Source organism: Ambystoma mexicanum, chromosome 11 (assembly GCF_040938575.1).
Source record: "Ambystoma mexicanum isolate Mex_15411 chromosome 11, UKY_AmexF1_1, whole genome shotgun sequence".
NCBI lineage: Eukaryota > Metazoa > Chordata > Amphibia > Caudata > Ambystomatidae > Ambystoma > Ambystoma mexicanum.
In genome coordinates this window covers 987932302-987947389 of record NC_090934.1, presented here as the reverse complement: position 1 = coordinate 987947389, position 15088 = coordinate 987932302, and the positions used below count along the sequence as shown (strand labels likewise).

The 15088-nt window shown below is 44.1% G+C and overlaps 1 protein-coding gene across 1 annotated transcript in view; it reads left to right on the top strand.

The window, feature by feature from the left end:
• LOC138505094 (uncharacterized) overlaps positions 1-15088 on the top strand; it is a 717078-nt gene that overhangs the window by 265903 nt on the left and 436087 nt on the right. Inside the window, exons 23-24 of the mRNA XM_069625408.1 lie at positions 3413-3679; positions 5126-5389. Of these exons, the coding sequence (XP_069481509.1) occupies positions 3413-3679; positions 5126-5389 (531 nt within the window). The remainder of the gene's footprint in view (positions 1-3412; positions 3680-5125; positions 5390-15088) is intronic.

Below are 15088 nucleotides of genomic sequence, written 5' to 3'. Positions count from 1 at the left end.
GTCTCCTTGAAGATGAGGGCTATGCCTCTACCTTTGGATGTCGTGCGGTCCTGTCTCAGGATAGTGTATCCTTGAGGGAGGGCAAGCGAGATGGATGGGCCTGATGCTTCATGGAGGCATGTTTTGGGCATGGCTAGTAGGTCAAGTTTATGGGAGGTGATGAGGTCATTGATCTCAAGTGCATGTGCAGGGAGGGAGCGGGCATTGATAAGCGCACATTTCAATTCGGAGTGAACTGGTCTAGGTGGACGTGTGTGCTGGAGTTTGGGCCATGGGGTGTAGTGAGTAAAAGATTGGATGGATGTGAGGGATTGGAGCTGGGCGTGGAACATTGGATGTGGGGTTGGTAGTGGTTGTGTGGAGGATGTGTGCGTGTTCACCGTGTGGAGGTGCGTGAGCTAAGTCTGAAGTTTCTAAGGTAAGTAGCAGGCGGGGTGCTGCGGTGAGTGATGTGTAGCTTGGTGCGTGCTCTGAGTCTGCAGAGTCTGGGTTGGGGAAGGATTGTTCCACAAGCTTGATGATGTGGACGCTGAGCTGAGTGTTTTGTAAGAGGGTAGATGTGGCGTGACTGTGGACTAGTGGTGGTGAAAGTTCTATGTGCCTGAGGGACATGCTGCTGATTGGCCAGAAAGCGAATGTGATGAGTGAAATAGAGAAGAGGGTGAGGTGACGTGTGGTGCACTGGGATCGTGGCGCTGTTGAGTGTGTTCTGGGAGGATACATTTGTGCAGTACAATGACAGTATTATGCTTAATGCTAATGCAGATCTAACTAAGCAGATTCAGTAATCATTGTGTAAGCAATAGATATTCATAAGGCAGTACTAGAACGACAAGTATGGGGAGTTCATACAGAATGACTAAGCAATACCAGCTACAGTAGGCATTGCAACAAAACAAAATGTTAGAGACTAGCATGGCATCTAAAGGCAGTTATTACTTATAACCAGAGCTAGCTGGGCATTTTCGTTATCATGCTAGATATCATAATCAAACAACAGTAGGCTAGTTCAGTTCAAGCAGTGGGGTAAATATCGGGCTAGTACAGAACAGATATTTATCAAACAAAAGTATGCTAGTTAAGGTCAAGCAGTAGTTCAATTAGAGATGATAGGGGCAACTAGATGCTGTTAGGGAGCACTGTTTTCACAATTTTCAGATACAAGCTAATGTGGCACAGAGCATAAGGCTAGTTGGCAAGGGTTATTGATGGCACATTAAAAAGGGGGTAGCAGGCTTGCAGTGCAACACAGAGCTCAGCGCTATGGGCACACAATTCATTTAGAGCGGCATCCAGATAACAGTTAGGGGGAATTATCATGCTATTTAATGGCAGAGTTTAACAGGGTTCTGTTGCATAGCGAAGTGTGCACAATTACATAGCGATATATACACAGAGCATACAGAAGAGTTAAGATATTAGACATATGCATGTAGGAATAAAAGTTGAGGACACTAGTGGGGAACAAATTGGTAGAGTCATACAGAGGAGTCTGATCAGAGTGTGTAGACGTTGGAAGTTCATCGATCCTGGAAGAGCGGTATTGCTCAGTAGTTCATTAAGTTCGGTCAATCAAGGCTAGCTTGGTGGAGTTGGATGTGTTCCCCGTTATTATGTAGGGCTACTGCGTTTTACAGGGTGAACAGTAGCTTGCATACTGTATATAAGGCAAACAGTGGCGGCTTGCTACCAAGGTGGTGTGTACCGTAGTTAGCGTTTGGCAGTAAGTGACTACGGAATGGAGGGGTGGCAGGCCGGCTTACCTTTGAACCTTAGGTAGCAGGTAATCGAGTATGGGAGAGCAGCTTGACAACAACAGTAAGGGGTTGCACGGACTGCACGGTCCTCGTGCGGACAAGCGCAGGTAAGGCCTTTTTCATGGCCTGTACTCCATTCTGAGCTTGAATAGATTCTGCGAAGCCTTCTGTCAGCCTGTCTTTCTGCCGCACACTTCCCCCAGGGACGGTGAGTGCTCGTAATCACCAGCCAGCCTTGTGAAACGATGTACCAGTCAGAGAACCAGAGCCAGCCTCCTGCAAGCCTTTTCAAACACTCTCTCTGAGACTGCCCATGGATATAGATTTTACTTACATTAAATGTAAAAGTGTCTGCCTTTTTCTGTGATGTCATTCTCCATCAGAACCACCTCCCTTTCAATCAACCACCCTCCAGAAATGTCCAGAGCATGCGATTAACCCGAGCTGATTAGAATGGCAGCAAAACGGATGTAAAGTGTTACATTGCCCTGCGCTGCATTCCAGTTCTGCAAGTTGAAAAATGAGTCTACTTTGAGCAGATCACCTCACATCACGTATACTGCGGTAGATATAATTCTGTCATGCTTATTTCCCTGCATTTCAAATTAACTTTGCACAGAAGAAATGCCTGGACATTCAGTAATCAATCTGCACCAAGGTTTGTACACAAAACTCATGGACTGGTTTGCCATGAATATTCTAGGTTCTAGGTCAAATGTTTGAAAGCAAATGATCGAATGACAAAAAGGTCGAGTCAATTTGACCGAGAAAAAAGGGTTGTTATTATTATTTTTGTTTTTGTTTTTTGGGGGGTCGAACCTTTGACCAGACAACGCAATTCAGTCCATAAGTGTGATGTGGAGCAAAATGTTAACATCATGTTGTGCAGTATCAAATCCAAATTCACCTTTTAGCTGACAGGTGCTTTATATATCCACAATGCTGACATACACTGGATTCAGCACAGTGTCTCACATCTGAGTCTCACAGCCTTACTCACTACTGGGGTCAGTTTTTGTCCTTGTTGGAATGTGGAGCCCTAGCTAAATTTCAGAGCATAGGTAAAATTCATAGTCACTGTTAAAATACACAGTCCCCTTTCCGTACACCACTCACCTGCTGTCCTCAATGCCGTCAGCTCATTTCTATGTACTTGGCTCCACCCTATTTACATCCCTCTGTAATCTCCATTGTTACTGCTACATTATTGATTTCCAATGTGTTCCATATGAAGTACTCCGAGGCTCACGCAAAGAGGGGCAGGTCATATTATTAAAGTATATTAAATAGTTTTCAATGACAAAATATTGTGACTCCATATGTAATTCTATTTTGAAAAATGATGGCTTGACTGAATAGCAGAGGTGTAACCTATATCCTACTGTATATGTAGATGTATACTGTATACATCTAACTCCAGGCCCCCAAGGCTGCAAACCTAACGTTTTTCAGGATATCCCTGATTATTATTCTTAAGATAAATTAGCATGAATTTAGAAATATTTCATGACAAATTTATCTCATGAATATTAATAAGGGATAATAATGACAATCTGACATGTTTTCCGGCCCTCGATGCCTGCAGTTGGACAATGAATCGATTCACTTCCGTCTTTCACTTGATGTAATATGTGACATATTTTCATGCTCCATAGATCCTTCAATGCCAGAGTTCCCAAGCTTGAAAAATGTGCAGAAAAACAGCATCTCCCTTGAGTGGACGACTCCTGCAAATATGACTGGTGCAGATTTAATTTACAACATCACATACACTAGTTCACAGGGAGTTTGGAATGTCACAAACAGCACTGCCTATGCCAACCTTGTGAGCCTGGTACCTGGAACAAACTACACAATACGCATTGTGACAGTCGCTGCTGGTAATTATACCAGTTTGCCTGCTTTCATATCTTCGTACACAAGTAAGTTGAGTTTCTATTTTTGTATACTGTGTTCATGAATGCCCTACACTGATTTTCTTGTTCTCTGACATTGTACGAGCAAATATGAATTCAGTATTCCCAAAACATATAGTGATCTTGTGAATTCATTTTCGTTGTTAGCAATAAGCTAAACGTAATAGTGCAAGAGCTGTTCACTACGTCCACTGCTTCTCTACAAGCGTAAATATAAGGCAGTTGTTAAAAGGAGCTGTGATGATAACAGGACAGACCCAGTTCTTTTGCGACAAGTCCTCACTGTGCTTTGATGGGGGGTGCCATGAGCACCCCCCAATGTTTCCACTGTGAGGTCCTTTGCCTGACTCGCAATTATTGACCCTTTAAAGCTGAAACAAAAACAACAAAAATTAAGATTTTCTGCTTTTTGTGAAATAGTGTATACAATACTGATACTGAAAGATGCCATTATATCCCTCAATGTTTTGCAAATATTTAAATGTCAATGCCCCTTTGCCTGCAAACATTGCTAAAACATAGAAAAAGAAAGCTTTTCACTACCACTGCTGATGTTTTCTGTCCACATATGTGTCTGTGTAGTGGTACCAAGGTACGTTTTCTGGGAATATTTTGCTTAAACGAATTGTGACTTGGCTGTCTCCAATCTTAACCTAGAAACATTGAAATGGTTATTCATTACCAAGAAAAGTCTAATCCTGAACTATAATGTTAAGCATATCAGCTTTACTTCTTCAGCATCATTTTTTGTGAGAGCGCCATGGTTAACGCCGGTAACTTAACGATTGCGCCATGGTGAAATAGGGAATTACCACCCCATTCCAAGGTTGGCGGCGCGGTAATTCCCCATTTACCATTGGCCCTTCCCATTCCCATTTTTGCCCCATAGGGCTCAATGAGAAAGGGGAAGGCGGTAATTACGGTACCGCAAATTGCGGTACCGTAATTACTTTCAAGGTCCCTTTGCGGGTCCCTACCTTAACGGCTGGTCCAGACCAGCCGTTAAGGTCAGGAGCCACAAAGGGACCTCGTAGTAAGGCATTAAGGGGTTAACGGCGCCGCAACCTTTTACGGCGCAGTCAAACCCTTAACGCCTGGGTCGTAATGACCCCCATAATCAAACATGCATTCCTTAGTCCAGGCATTAAAAATATGTTGTTCGTCCTGTTATGCTCCCACTTGAACTATTCAATCGGTCTCAAGTTGCTCTAACCTCAGAGGTACTCTGTTACCCATGTCTTCAACAGCTGGTGAGGTCAGGCAGGCTAAATGTCCTCTCTGGGATGCCAAACCAGGAATCGCCAAACCAGGATATGCCTGTGGGTTCCTTGGGAGTTGCCAGGCATATCCTGGTGGCCCCTGAATGCAGATCCTGATAAATCTATTATGATTTGTGTCTCATTGCTCCACCAAATTAGAGATTATTAAGACATCTGACCTTTTCCTCCTTAGGGCCTGAACGGATACCACCTGGGAATATTACTGTCATAAACAATCACTCAACAAGTTCCTTGCAGATCAGCTGGAACCAACCCCCTGGAATCGTGGAACTATACACTATCGCCATTCAAGGAGCCGTCAACCAAACCCAGAACAACACAACTACACAGCCTGTTACTTTCACAAGCTTGCTCCCTGGAAGGGAATACACTGTCACAATCACAACAGCCAGTGGCCCTTACAACGAGACATCAGATCCAGTGACTGGAGTAACATGTAAGTGTATAGGTTGCAGTGTACAGATTTATTGTCGAAAGTGTCAAAATAGCCACAATACATAAAGACAGAAAATAATTGTTGACTTCAATGTGAATTTTACCTGCACGTTTATGAGGTTTAATTAATAGGAGGTAGTACGACCACTTTACCTCCAAAACTTGTAATTTGGAAGTGCTGCAAAAATTGAGGTAACGGAATTACCTCCAGTTTTTTCCTGCACGGCAAAACTCGTAATGAGGCCCATTGGCTGTACTGTTTGAAGTAAATATGTAAAATAGGAAGCATCCTCATTAGTAATACCTCTACACCTTATTTCATGTTTGTCCTTGATTAATCGTGCAATTTGATGTTAAAGGTGATGCCGTTTTAAATTAATATTCACTAACAAAAAACAATGTTAAAGGGACATTATGGTTAAGTTACACTAGCACAAACCTATGAAATGCAATGGAAAAACGTTGTTACAGGGACATTATGGTTACAGGTAAAACGGAAAAAACCCTGAAATTCGCCAGTTATGGTAAGCTAAGCAACCAGAACTCGCGCCTGCACTGTGCTTTTTCTAAGATGAACACCCATGACATCAAAGATGACATCACAAATGTCATTGATGACATCACATATGCATTTACTTTTCATGAAAAGCCTGCACACGGGTTTCTCAATATAATGTTGCCAGAAACGATCAGAGGTCATTCGGAGAACTAGCATGAGATAGATAATTCATTACACAATGCATTTCTCTACACAACATCGCAGTACAGAGGTCTTTCCAGTGTAGGAGGTAATTTATGCAGAAACGTAGGCATTGCCTGCAGCATGCAGTATAGAGGATCAATATTCACATTTTTGCCACGTTGGAGAGTAAAATGATGAATGCTTTTGTGTCTGATTTTTGCGTACTGTGAAACGTGTAATAAGTATCTACTAACGCCTCACTTACAACATATCTGTACTACTACACAGAAACCATAAAGAGACCACAGCACACACAAATGCGCCCATACACAGGGTAAGTACAGCTGACGAAAAAGCAGGAGTACTAACAGTGTTCTTAACCTAACTTGGTATCTTTATATACACCAATGTTTGCTATGTTGCAAGCCTGCTTCTTCCCTCATGTATCTGTATCACATGCTGTGACTGAACCCTTAGGAAAGCAGTGTAAAACCATATGAGAAAGGTAAGCTCTGCAAACATATTACCTTTTCTATGTTTTGTTCCTGACTCTCAGTGAAGAAAACCACCCGCCCTACATATGTCAGTGAACAAAAAAAGAGGTAGCCAGGCATGTGATGTCATCGGTGATGTCAACAATGACATTTGTGATGTCATCTTTGTTGTCATGGGTTTTAGTCTTAGCAGAGCACAGTGCTGGCGCGAGTTATGGTTGCTTATCTTACCATAACTGGTGAATTTCTGGGGGGGTTTTGGTTTTAATTGTAAGCATAACACTCCTGTGGCAACGTTTTTCCATTGAATTTCATAGGTTTGTGCTAGTGCAGCTTAACCATAACGTCCCTTTAACAATGTTTTTTCTTAGTGAATTTCATAAATCTTTAGTAGGGCACTGTAACCAGAACGTTGCTTTAGTATAGTGTTTTCAGTAAAGGCGATCGTTTTTTAGTAGCGTTACTTAACCATAACGTCCCTTTAACATCGTGTTTTCAGAGAGTACGGACTAGAAAGTACCAAGACCAAAACATCACTACAATGTAGTAAGCACACAGAAGTTTGTCAACTAATTGCATAGTTGCTGCAGTGAACAATAGTAGAGAAGCATAATGTTTCACTTATTACACAGCAAAGGCAAGCAGCTTAGAGTGGCTGGAAGAAAATTCCCCTTCCCGACGCAATGCCTTACACTAAAAACCCCATTGGTACATTATGTAATATATATTGCTATATGTACAGCAAACACATTTTCTTCTCTGTGACAGAACATATTGGAAAGGAAAGCAAGGCAGCACAATCGGCAACCCTTCCACAACAGCATATGGCAGTGGTATTTAAACTGTGGGGCGCGACCCCTCAGGGGTCCGCGGGTGCATCCCTGGGGGCCCTGAGAGCTCAGCATGAAATATAAAATAAAAAAAATCTATTTTTTTTTAGATTGGAAGAAATTGGCTGGGGTGGCTCTCATGGTCGGGCTGAAACATGAAACTGTCTCAGGCAACAATGAAAAATTGGCCCGCAGTTGTAAATGGATATTCATTCCTTTAGTCACAGACTGGGCCTCATTACAACTATGGCGGTACGGTAACAGCGGTGCTGGTAGGCTAACGGCACCGATGCTACCGTACCGCCATAGTAAGAGTTGTGCTCGCGGGTGCTGACAGCCCTCCAAGTCTGACCTGGAAGGCCGTGCACAGCTCATCGGATGCACCGGCACCGTTATTAACGGTGCCGGTGCATCTGAGCTCCCCATTGCCCACTGAGCCCTATGCGGCTCAAATGGGAATGGGGATTTACTGGAACGGCACCCGTGAAAGGGTAATTATCAGGTCCGCCTAACTCAGCATGACCCAGTAATTGCCCATTCATGGGTGCCGGAACCGGATGCAACTCCGGCGGCAGCCGTGCCGGTTTTACCGTCACAGCTACCGCCAGGGTTGTAACGAGGCCCACTGTTTCACTAGTACCTAAGAGGGTGCTTTGTGTTAAAATGTAAGTAAATTGTGATATATTCAGAAACAATCTTCAAAATTACTAACTGCATAGTTAAGTAACTCAAACTGGTCCACATTGGCAAAAATGGTGGCCCATTTTGACTGGCCCACACTAGTATTTTACATTTTTTGGTACAGGCATTGCCCTATAGGCAAGTCCGAGCCTGGTGGCTCATCCATAATGGTGAGGCGGCGCCCACCCAGTGGCCCCTCACCCATTATGGAGGAGCCAAGGAGCCAGCCCAGTTCAGTTTAGTTCCCCAGCCGCACATGCTCACTGAGCCATGCAAGTGCTGGGGCGTTTTGCTTTGCCAGCATTACATAGCTCATTGGAAATGCAGGCTGGGGCACTGCATGTCTGTATGTCCGAGGGGGAGCTTCTACGCCTCCTCACACATATGGACAGAGCAGCCTGGAGCAGGGCGTTTCAGCACCTACATGCAGGCCAATGCAGAAGGTACGTTTATGTTCATTGTTTTTATTTAAACATGTGTATGGATGCGTGTATGCTTATGTTATGAGTGAGTGTATGGTGATGGATGATCGTGTGAATGATAGATTGATTGCTGTATGAATGTGCAGCGCCTTGCATACACACATAATCATGTTGATTGTGTTAGGCCCAGTGGGGCCCAGGGGACAGGGATGGTATCTTTTTACTGGACCTGTATCATAGATGTCCAGTAAAAAATGTCATGCCTGCCCCATGGGCCCCCAGCACCAAATGCAAACTGTTTGGCCATTTACCCATTTTTTGTTAAAAGTATGCTCTACAATGCAACATTTTAAACCATTATTTAAAAATAATTCACAGGTGAAACCCCCCCCACCCCGAACTCCCCTTTATTGGTTCGGGCTCCCTCATTATGCTCTGTCGCTATGGCATTTTTGGAGGAAATAGTTATGCCCCTCCACTTAAAAAAAATCACCAGCCGCACTGTGTTGGAAACGGGATGGGGGGAACCCAGGGACTATGGTGGGAGCACAATGGGCAGGGACCATGTGATAGTGGTGGGATCAGAGTGGGGAGAGCCCAGGGTGTGTGATGGTGTGGGGAGAGACCAGGGACTGGGTAGGAGTGTGATGGGAGCAGGTGACGGCGTGCAATATATACTGACCATTTGGCATTTCTGGGGGGTCCCGACCGGCCCAAATTTTGCTCAGGGGGGCCCTGGCCAAAAAAGTTTGAAGACCACTGGCACACGGCCATAGGAAAAGAAAGGAAAAGAAAGAAAAAGAAAGAAACTCTATGCATAGCAAAAAGGACAGGCTGGAAGCCAAAGTGGAAAAATTGGTAAACAATTGTGCCGCCTGAAAGGTTGCGTATAAGGGTGTATTATTGACAAAATGAAACAACACTAGCAGGCCTGCACTTGTACCCCTTACCCATGCCAAAGGTCTGCAATCCCCTCTAAAACCGTGTGATGGGAGATGTTTATGGTGATACCTCAATGTCTTCCTCCCCTCACAACCAACTTGAGGAAATCCCCAATTCCCCACAATAAGTATCCACTTATGCTACCCCACCCTTTCCTAATGGTGTGTATGAATGTGTACAAGTAAATGTTAATAAGTGAAAGGTTGCTGAGTGTATATGTGATATTCTTTTTTTGTTCAAATGCCGTTCTCGCTCAGCGGCACACAGCCCTCGTTGGAATGACCGCAGTTACGGACATCGCAGCTGCCCGGCCTATACGCAATGACAATGGAGGCATCCGTACGATGCCAGCACGCTGCGCATGTCTGCATGTTGTCCTCCACCTACAATTACATGTGGGAGGGGACATTTGGTTGTTGTGCAAGTACACGCATGTGTATCTGTTCCTCTGTGTCCTGGTAACACTGCCACTGTGCAGCATATGCGAACAAATGTTAATTAGGTGGAGGCACCCACCCACGGCCTACAGGTACCTATACAGATAAACATCCCACCTGATATACCCTATAAATAGCCAGCGTCTCCCAAAATGCTCGGCACACGTATGGCGCCCTATTATTCAGTACAGAAGTGGCAACGGTATGCACATGCGCACAACATATTCCGCCCAAAATGCAGTACTAAAGGAGAGCAGTGGCGACGCTGCACATGGGCCCTTATTTCAGTGACACAATGCAGACTCATGGACAGCAACAACGTGCAGTGTTGAGGAATGTTGGGAGTGATTTTCGGAAAGTACACGTGTACAAACACACAACAATGTGCCGTTGTACATGTATGTAGGTTTTTGAACAATGTAGGCCTGTTTTCCGGGTGCAAGTTCTCCACAGCAGCCCTAAAAAAGACCACACCCCAGAGCTGCTCCGCAATCTGTTTGCAGCTTTTCAGAACAGAGTAGCAGGCCACATAGGTTTGGCGTGTATGTTGTACAAATGGGCCGTGCTACATTACGTTTCCAAGTAATTGCAACCATGTCAGACGGCTCAGTGTGCACAGTATTGTAGAAAATTATGAACGGCCCTTCCTGTGACCCACACCCGCAGGCGTGATAGTCGCCACTGCGCCAATGTCATAGATAGCATGCTGAAAACGGGAGTATGTGCGCATGCGTTTCCCCAAGGATGGCAAGGGCCGTTCTCCAATAAAGCAGAAACATTCCTTCTTCCCTTTCTACTGTCTTCTTTCCAGCACGCCGTCATTGCGTACTGTTCAAAAGTTCCACACGAATCCACCAATAACATTGAAGAGCTCACCATGTAACAGTATCAGTTCTGTACAACAGTCCTCTGTGTACACACCACGGCCAGACACGTTATTGCGCAATCCCTCTGCCTCCACAGCCCCATTTCAATTACCGCCATCCTGAAAATCCCTGGATGTGGCTGTCATGCTGTGTGCCGACGTGGGGGAATAAATTGCAACCCGGGAAGGGGGAGTTCGTTGTAAGGGGTAGCTCTGAATAGAGCTTTTATTTTTTGTATTTGCTTCTAGAGACACACCTTTTTTTGTTTTAATTCGATTTTGTGTTTTTTTGTGCTCACATTATTACAGTAAACTCTTCAGCGCACCCTGTAGTCGAGCAAAGAAAACTGCATTACCAATGGACGACAACAAAATGCCATTTGCTTGGAAGAACTCCGTATTTCCATAACTAATGGGGTCATCGTTGCAGAAGAACATCCCATGAACGGACAAAAAAGGATACATGCTTCTGTTGATGAGACCCCTTCCGACCTCTAGATGGCGACAGCAAACATTAGAATAGGTGCATAGTAGTCTTGGTGGATGCATGAAAAAGTCACCTTGGCAGTGGGAACAATACGCTGCACTACTTTCATCACCTTATTCAGTTGTCGGTACAGACGGGAACAAGGCATGGAACCCAAATGCAACGCTCCATAGTGCATGACCACACTATGTACAGTAGCTAAAGTGGCCACTCATCAAAATACTGCAAGCACAGCACCGAAGCTGCACACATCGCTACAGCACCACAAAGCCACCACTCCCTCCAAATCGAAATCGCCATCTAAGCCTTTTTCAATGGCATACAGGAACAGATCTTCCACAAAGGCATCACCTACTATCAAGACAGTGCGTCTCTCCATCTCTGCCTGCTACCGTCAGTACACAGAGTAATGGGAAAATATATTGCCGCCCATTCCTGTGACGCACACCCTGAGCACCTGATTGGACAATCCCCACAGTCCCATTTCCATTGCCAGCATGGTGAGAAGTGCAGATTGTGGCATGTGCACTTTCCCATGTACCGCAAGGGCCGCACCCCAGTAAAGCAGGAGGAGTCCTTCTTCCTATTGCCGCGCTTTCCTGTGACGCACACCCTGAGCACCTGATTGTACAATCCCTACAGTCCCATTTCCATAGGCCAGCATGGTGCTAGGCCATAAAGACCATGCATGGAAATAAGGCACAATAACCATATACCCAAATGGCACGTCAGTCGCCAGGTTCATTTTCCAAACAAGTCTGTTTTTTATTCAGAGTTTCTCAGTCGGCCGACTGGGTCTCAACGCCTCACGACGTGTGTTCCCAGACACTGTGAGATGCGAGAGAGAGAACAGCGCTCAAGAAGCCATATATATACATCATACATCATCCTTTGTTAAAGCTATTCGACCCGCTCTCATACATGTCATACAGGCTAGGGTTCAGTGATTGGCAATTATGACACATTATGACAAGTCTTCATTCAGTCTAAACATAGTTATTCTAGCAAAAGCTGCAGAGACAGATTTCTGTTATGAGGAACATAGAGCTCTGGCTCAGTAAGCATATCTTGTTCTTAGCAGAGAAACATTCCATACTACGTTATCTGTTTGCTACGGCTCATGAGCTAAGGGTCAGACAGTTCTGAAGCAGAAAATACCATCCTCTGTGAAGGAGCACCGCTAGAAGAATATAATTCGTGTTTAACTGCCTTTTACAACAGTGTTTGCAAGACAAACCGGCACCTGGACTTCTGATTAGGCGCGACTTCTGCATGGCTTCAAGGACTTAGTGAGAGGAAAAACAATGTATTTCTGTGCGGTTTGCATTCCTGTCTGCGTTAGCATTTCAGAGTTCAAGCCATGGCCTCGCACCATGTGCGGATCTAAAGCATAGAATACATTTGCAAAGCGTTATGAAAAAAGAAGAAAATGGCCGACATCTCACAAAATGGACTCCCTATGGTTACATTCATGCTTCCCGGATTGCGATGTTTGTCACATGATGCGGTTCGCTTCTGGCCAATATATTATACGTATCATTCAGCTATGGGTTTACTTTTTCGCTATAACAAACCCTCCTTTTGGCCTTAAGCCAACTACCCATGTCGCTATCACCATCATCAGAAATATTAATTACCATAAATTCTTTAATTATTTCATTTTCGTGTTTTGTACCATCATTTATCATACGAGGAGGCGGCTTCGTACTGATTGCATGTACACACTCATTTGTAATTTGGGAGCAAATGGCGCACAGGCATTGTATGCAACAACAGTAGAATATGAGGATCACCAAATATCATAGCCAAGATTGCAATTATCTTCCATCCCCAGGATCGTAGCAGTTCCCAGAACCATGAACTTATATTTAGATTCCAACCACCTGTGGGGACATGAATTTCAGAGCTTAGGACATGCAATTTCTTAATTACTTCAAATATCGTAGGGGAAGAGTCACTTACGAATACACAGCACACTGATCCCACTAATTTGCATACACCTCCACGATCAGCCAAAATAGTATCAAACACCATTCTATTCTGAAGTGCAACTAGTCTAATTGCTTTTTGTTCCAGTGTCATTTTGTGAAGTATATCAGTTGTTCCATCTATTGTTTTCTCTAACACCCTGGACCATTTTCTTATATTCCATGAGTTTATTGCTTGTCCCCAAAATGGTATAAACGATTTTGCTATATCCCCAACAATCTGCCCAGCAGTATCATCTCGTCGTGGCCAAGATCTAGATATTTTTGCTATTTCAGAAGTTTTGGCAAGAAATACACCAGGTAGAAGTATCCCTAAATAACAGGTCCCTTCCCAGTTTCTAGGTAACCAGGGATAAGACTGATCTCCACACACAAAATAGACAGAACCACCTATATATAATGGTTTATCTTCTTGTTCAAGCACAGCAGTATTCATACATCTAGTAAATGTTCCTACTTAGTGGGAACCCTTTTTCCGTAAGCAAAATGGGACAGAATGTGGACTATAATTAATAGCATAGGAGGGAGGCACAGCATCTTTGTCTCCAACCGGAGCCATTTTAAAAGTGATTAGGGACTGGTAAGGCCTTCAGAGCCTACTGGAGTTGTTCTTACAGGTTTTATTTTGCTTCTGTTTGTAAACACGGAACAACCTAATGGTTCTAATACCAATCTTTCAAATTAATTTATATTTGTTCCATCAAATTGACCACTGACGCTATCATTCCATTTTCCAAAAAATAGCGCTCTTAATGATGCATAACAGGCAGTATTAAGCAGTAAAGGATGTATATACCAACCCATTCCTCTTTCCCCGTGCTGGGGTAAATGGGAACAAACCCAACAATTGGACCTATTCAAAATAGCATGGGTCATATTCATAATCAGCAGTAGAGTGTTTTTATTGTAACCTTTTCTATGTTTCACTTCTCGTGACGGAAGAGTATAAGAGAGCACATGGGCTAGGGTACTCATAGTGGGAGCATTGGTAGCTGACAATAGAGTGTTTAAGGGATGCATAGTCTCCAAGTACCAAAACATTGGGATCAGTGTAATTAAAATGCAAAGAGGTATCATAATCAAAAGTAGTTAGTCTTTCTAAACAAAGTCTTTCTTGGGGCAGACTTAATGTCAATGTCTATGTCATCAACAGCATTGGTGCAGGCGGGAGCAGGAGCGTCCGTCGGAAAAGTTCTCCACACCTACATACGTTAGCAGCAAAAGCTCAAGCGAATTCATGTTAGCCTGCTTAAGATGGCAGCAAGCTGATGTTTATATATTTATATATTTCAAAAAAGGTAGCAGGCGCTCCCCTCCAGAAAGAACATGGCATGATAACCTGTTCTGAGATGAGAGTTTGCAGCACACGCTTTTTGCTCACTTTACCTTTGACAGATGGGAAATAGCCATTTGCATATCACTCTTTGTCCCGCCCACATGGGCAGTCCAGCACCGAAATGCTATGGCAATTCCTCTCTGAACAAGAGTACCAACAGCAACCCCATACACGTGTTTCAGCCTTGTTGGACCTCATCAGTGAGGTGAAGCTGTGGCTCTCTGAGCACAGTGAGCAGGGAGTCCACGTCTGGTTGCCCCCAGGTAACTCAGGGTGACCAACCCCAAGTTCCTTGCAAATATTTCAAAAAAGGTAGAAGGCCCTCCTCTCCAGAAAGAACATGGCATGATAACCTGTTCTGAACATGGCATGATAACCTGTTCTGATATGAGAGATTGCAGCACATGCTTTTTGCTCACTGTACCTTTCAGAGATGGGAAATAACCATTTGCATATAAGTCTTTGTCCCGCCCACATGGGCAGTCCAGCACCGAAATGCTATGGCAATTCCTCTCTGAACAAGAGTACCAACAGCA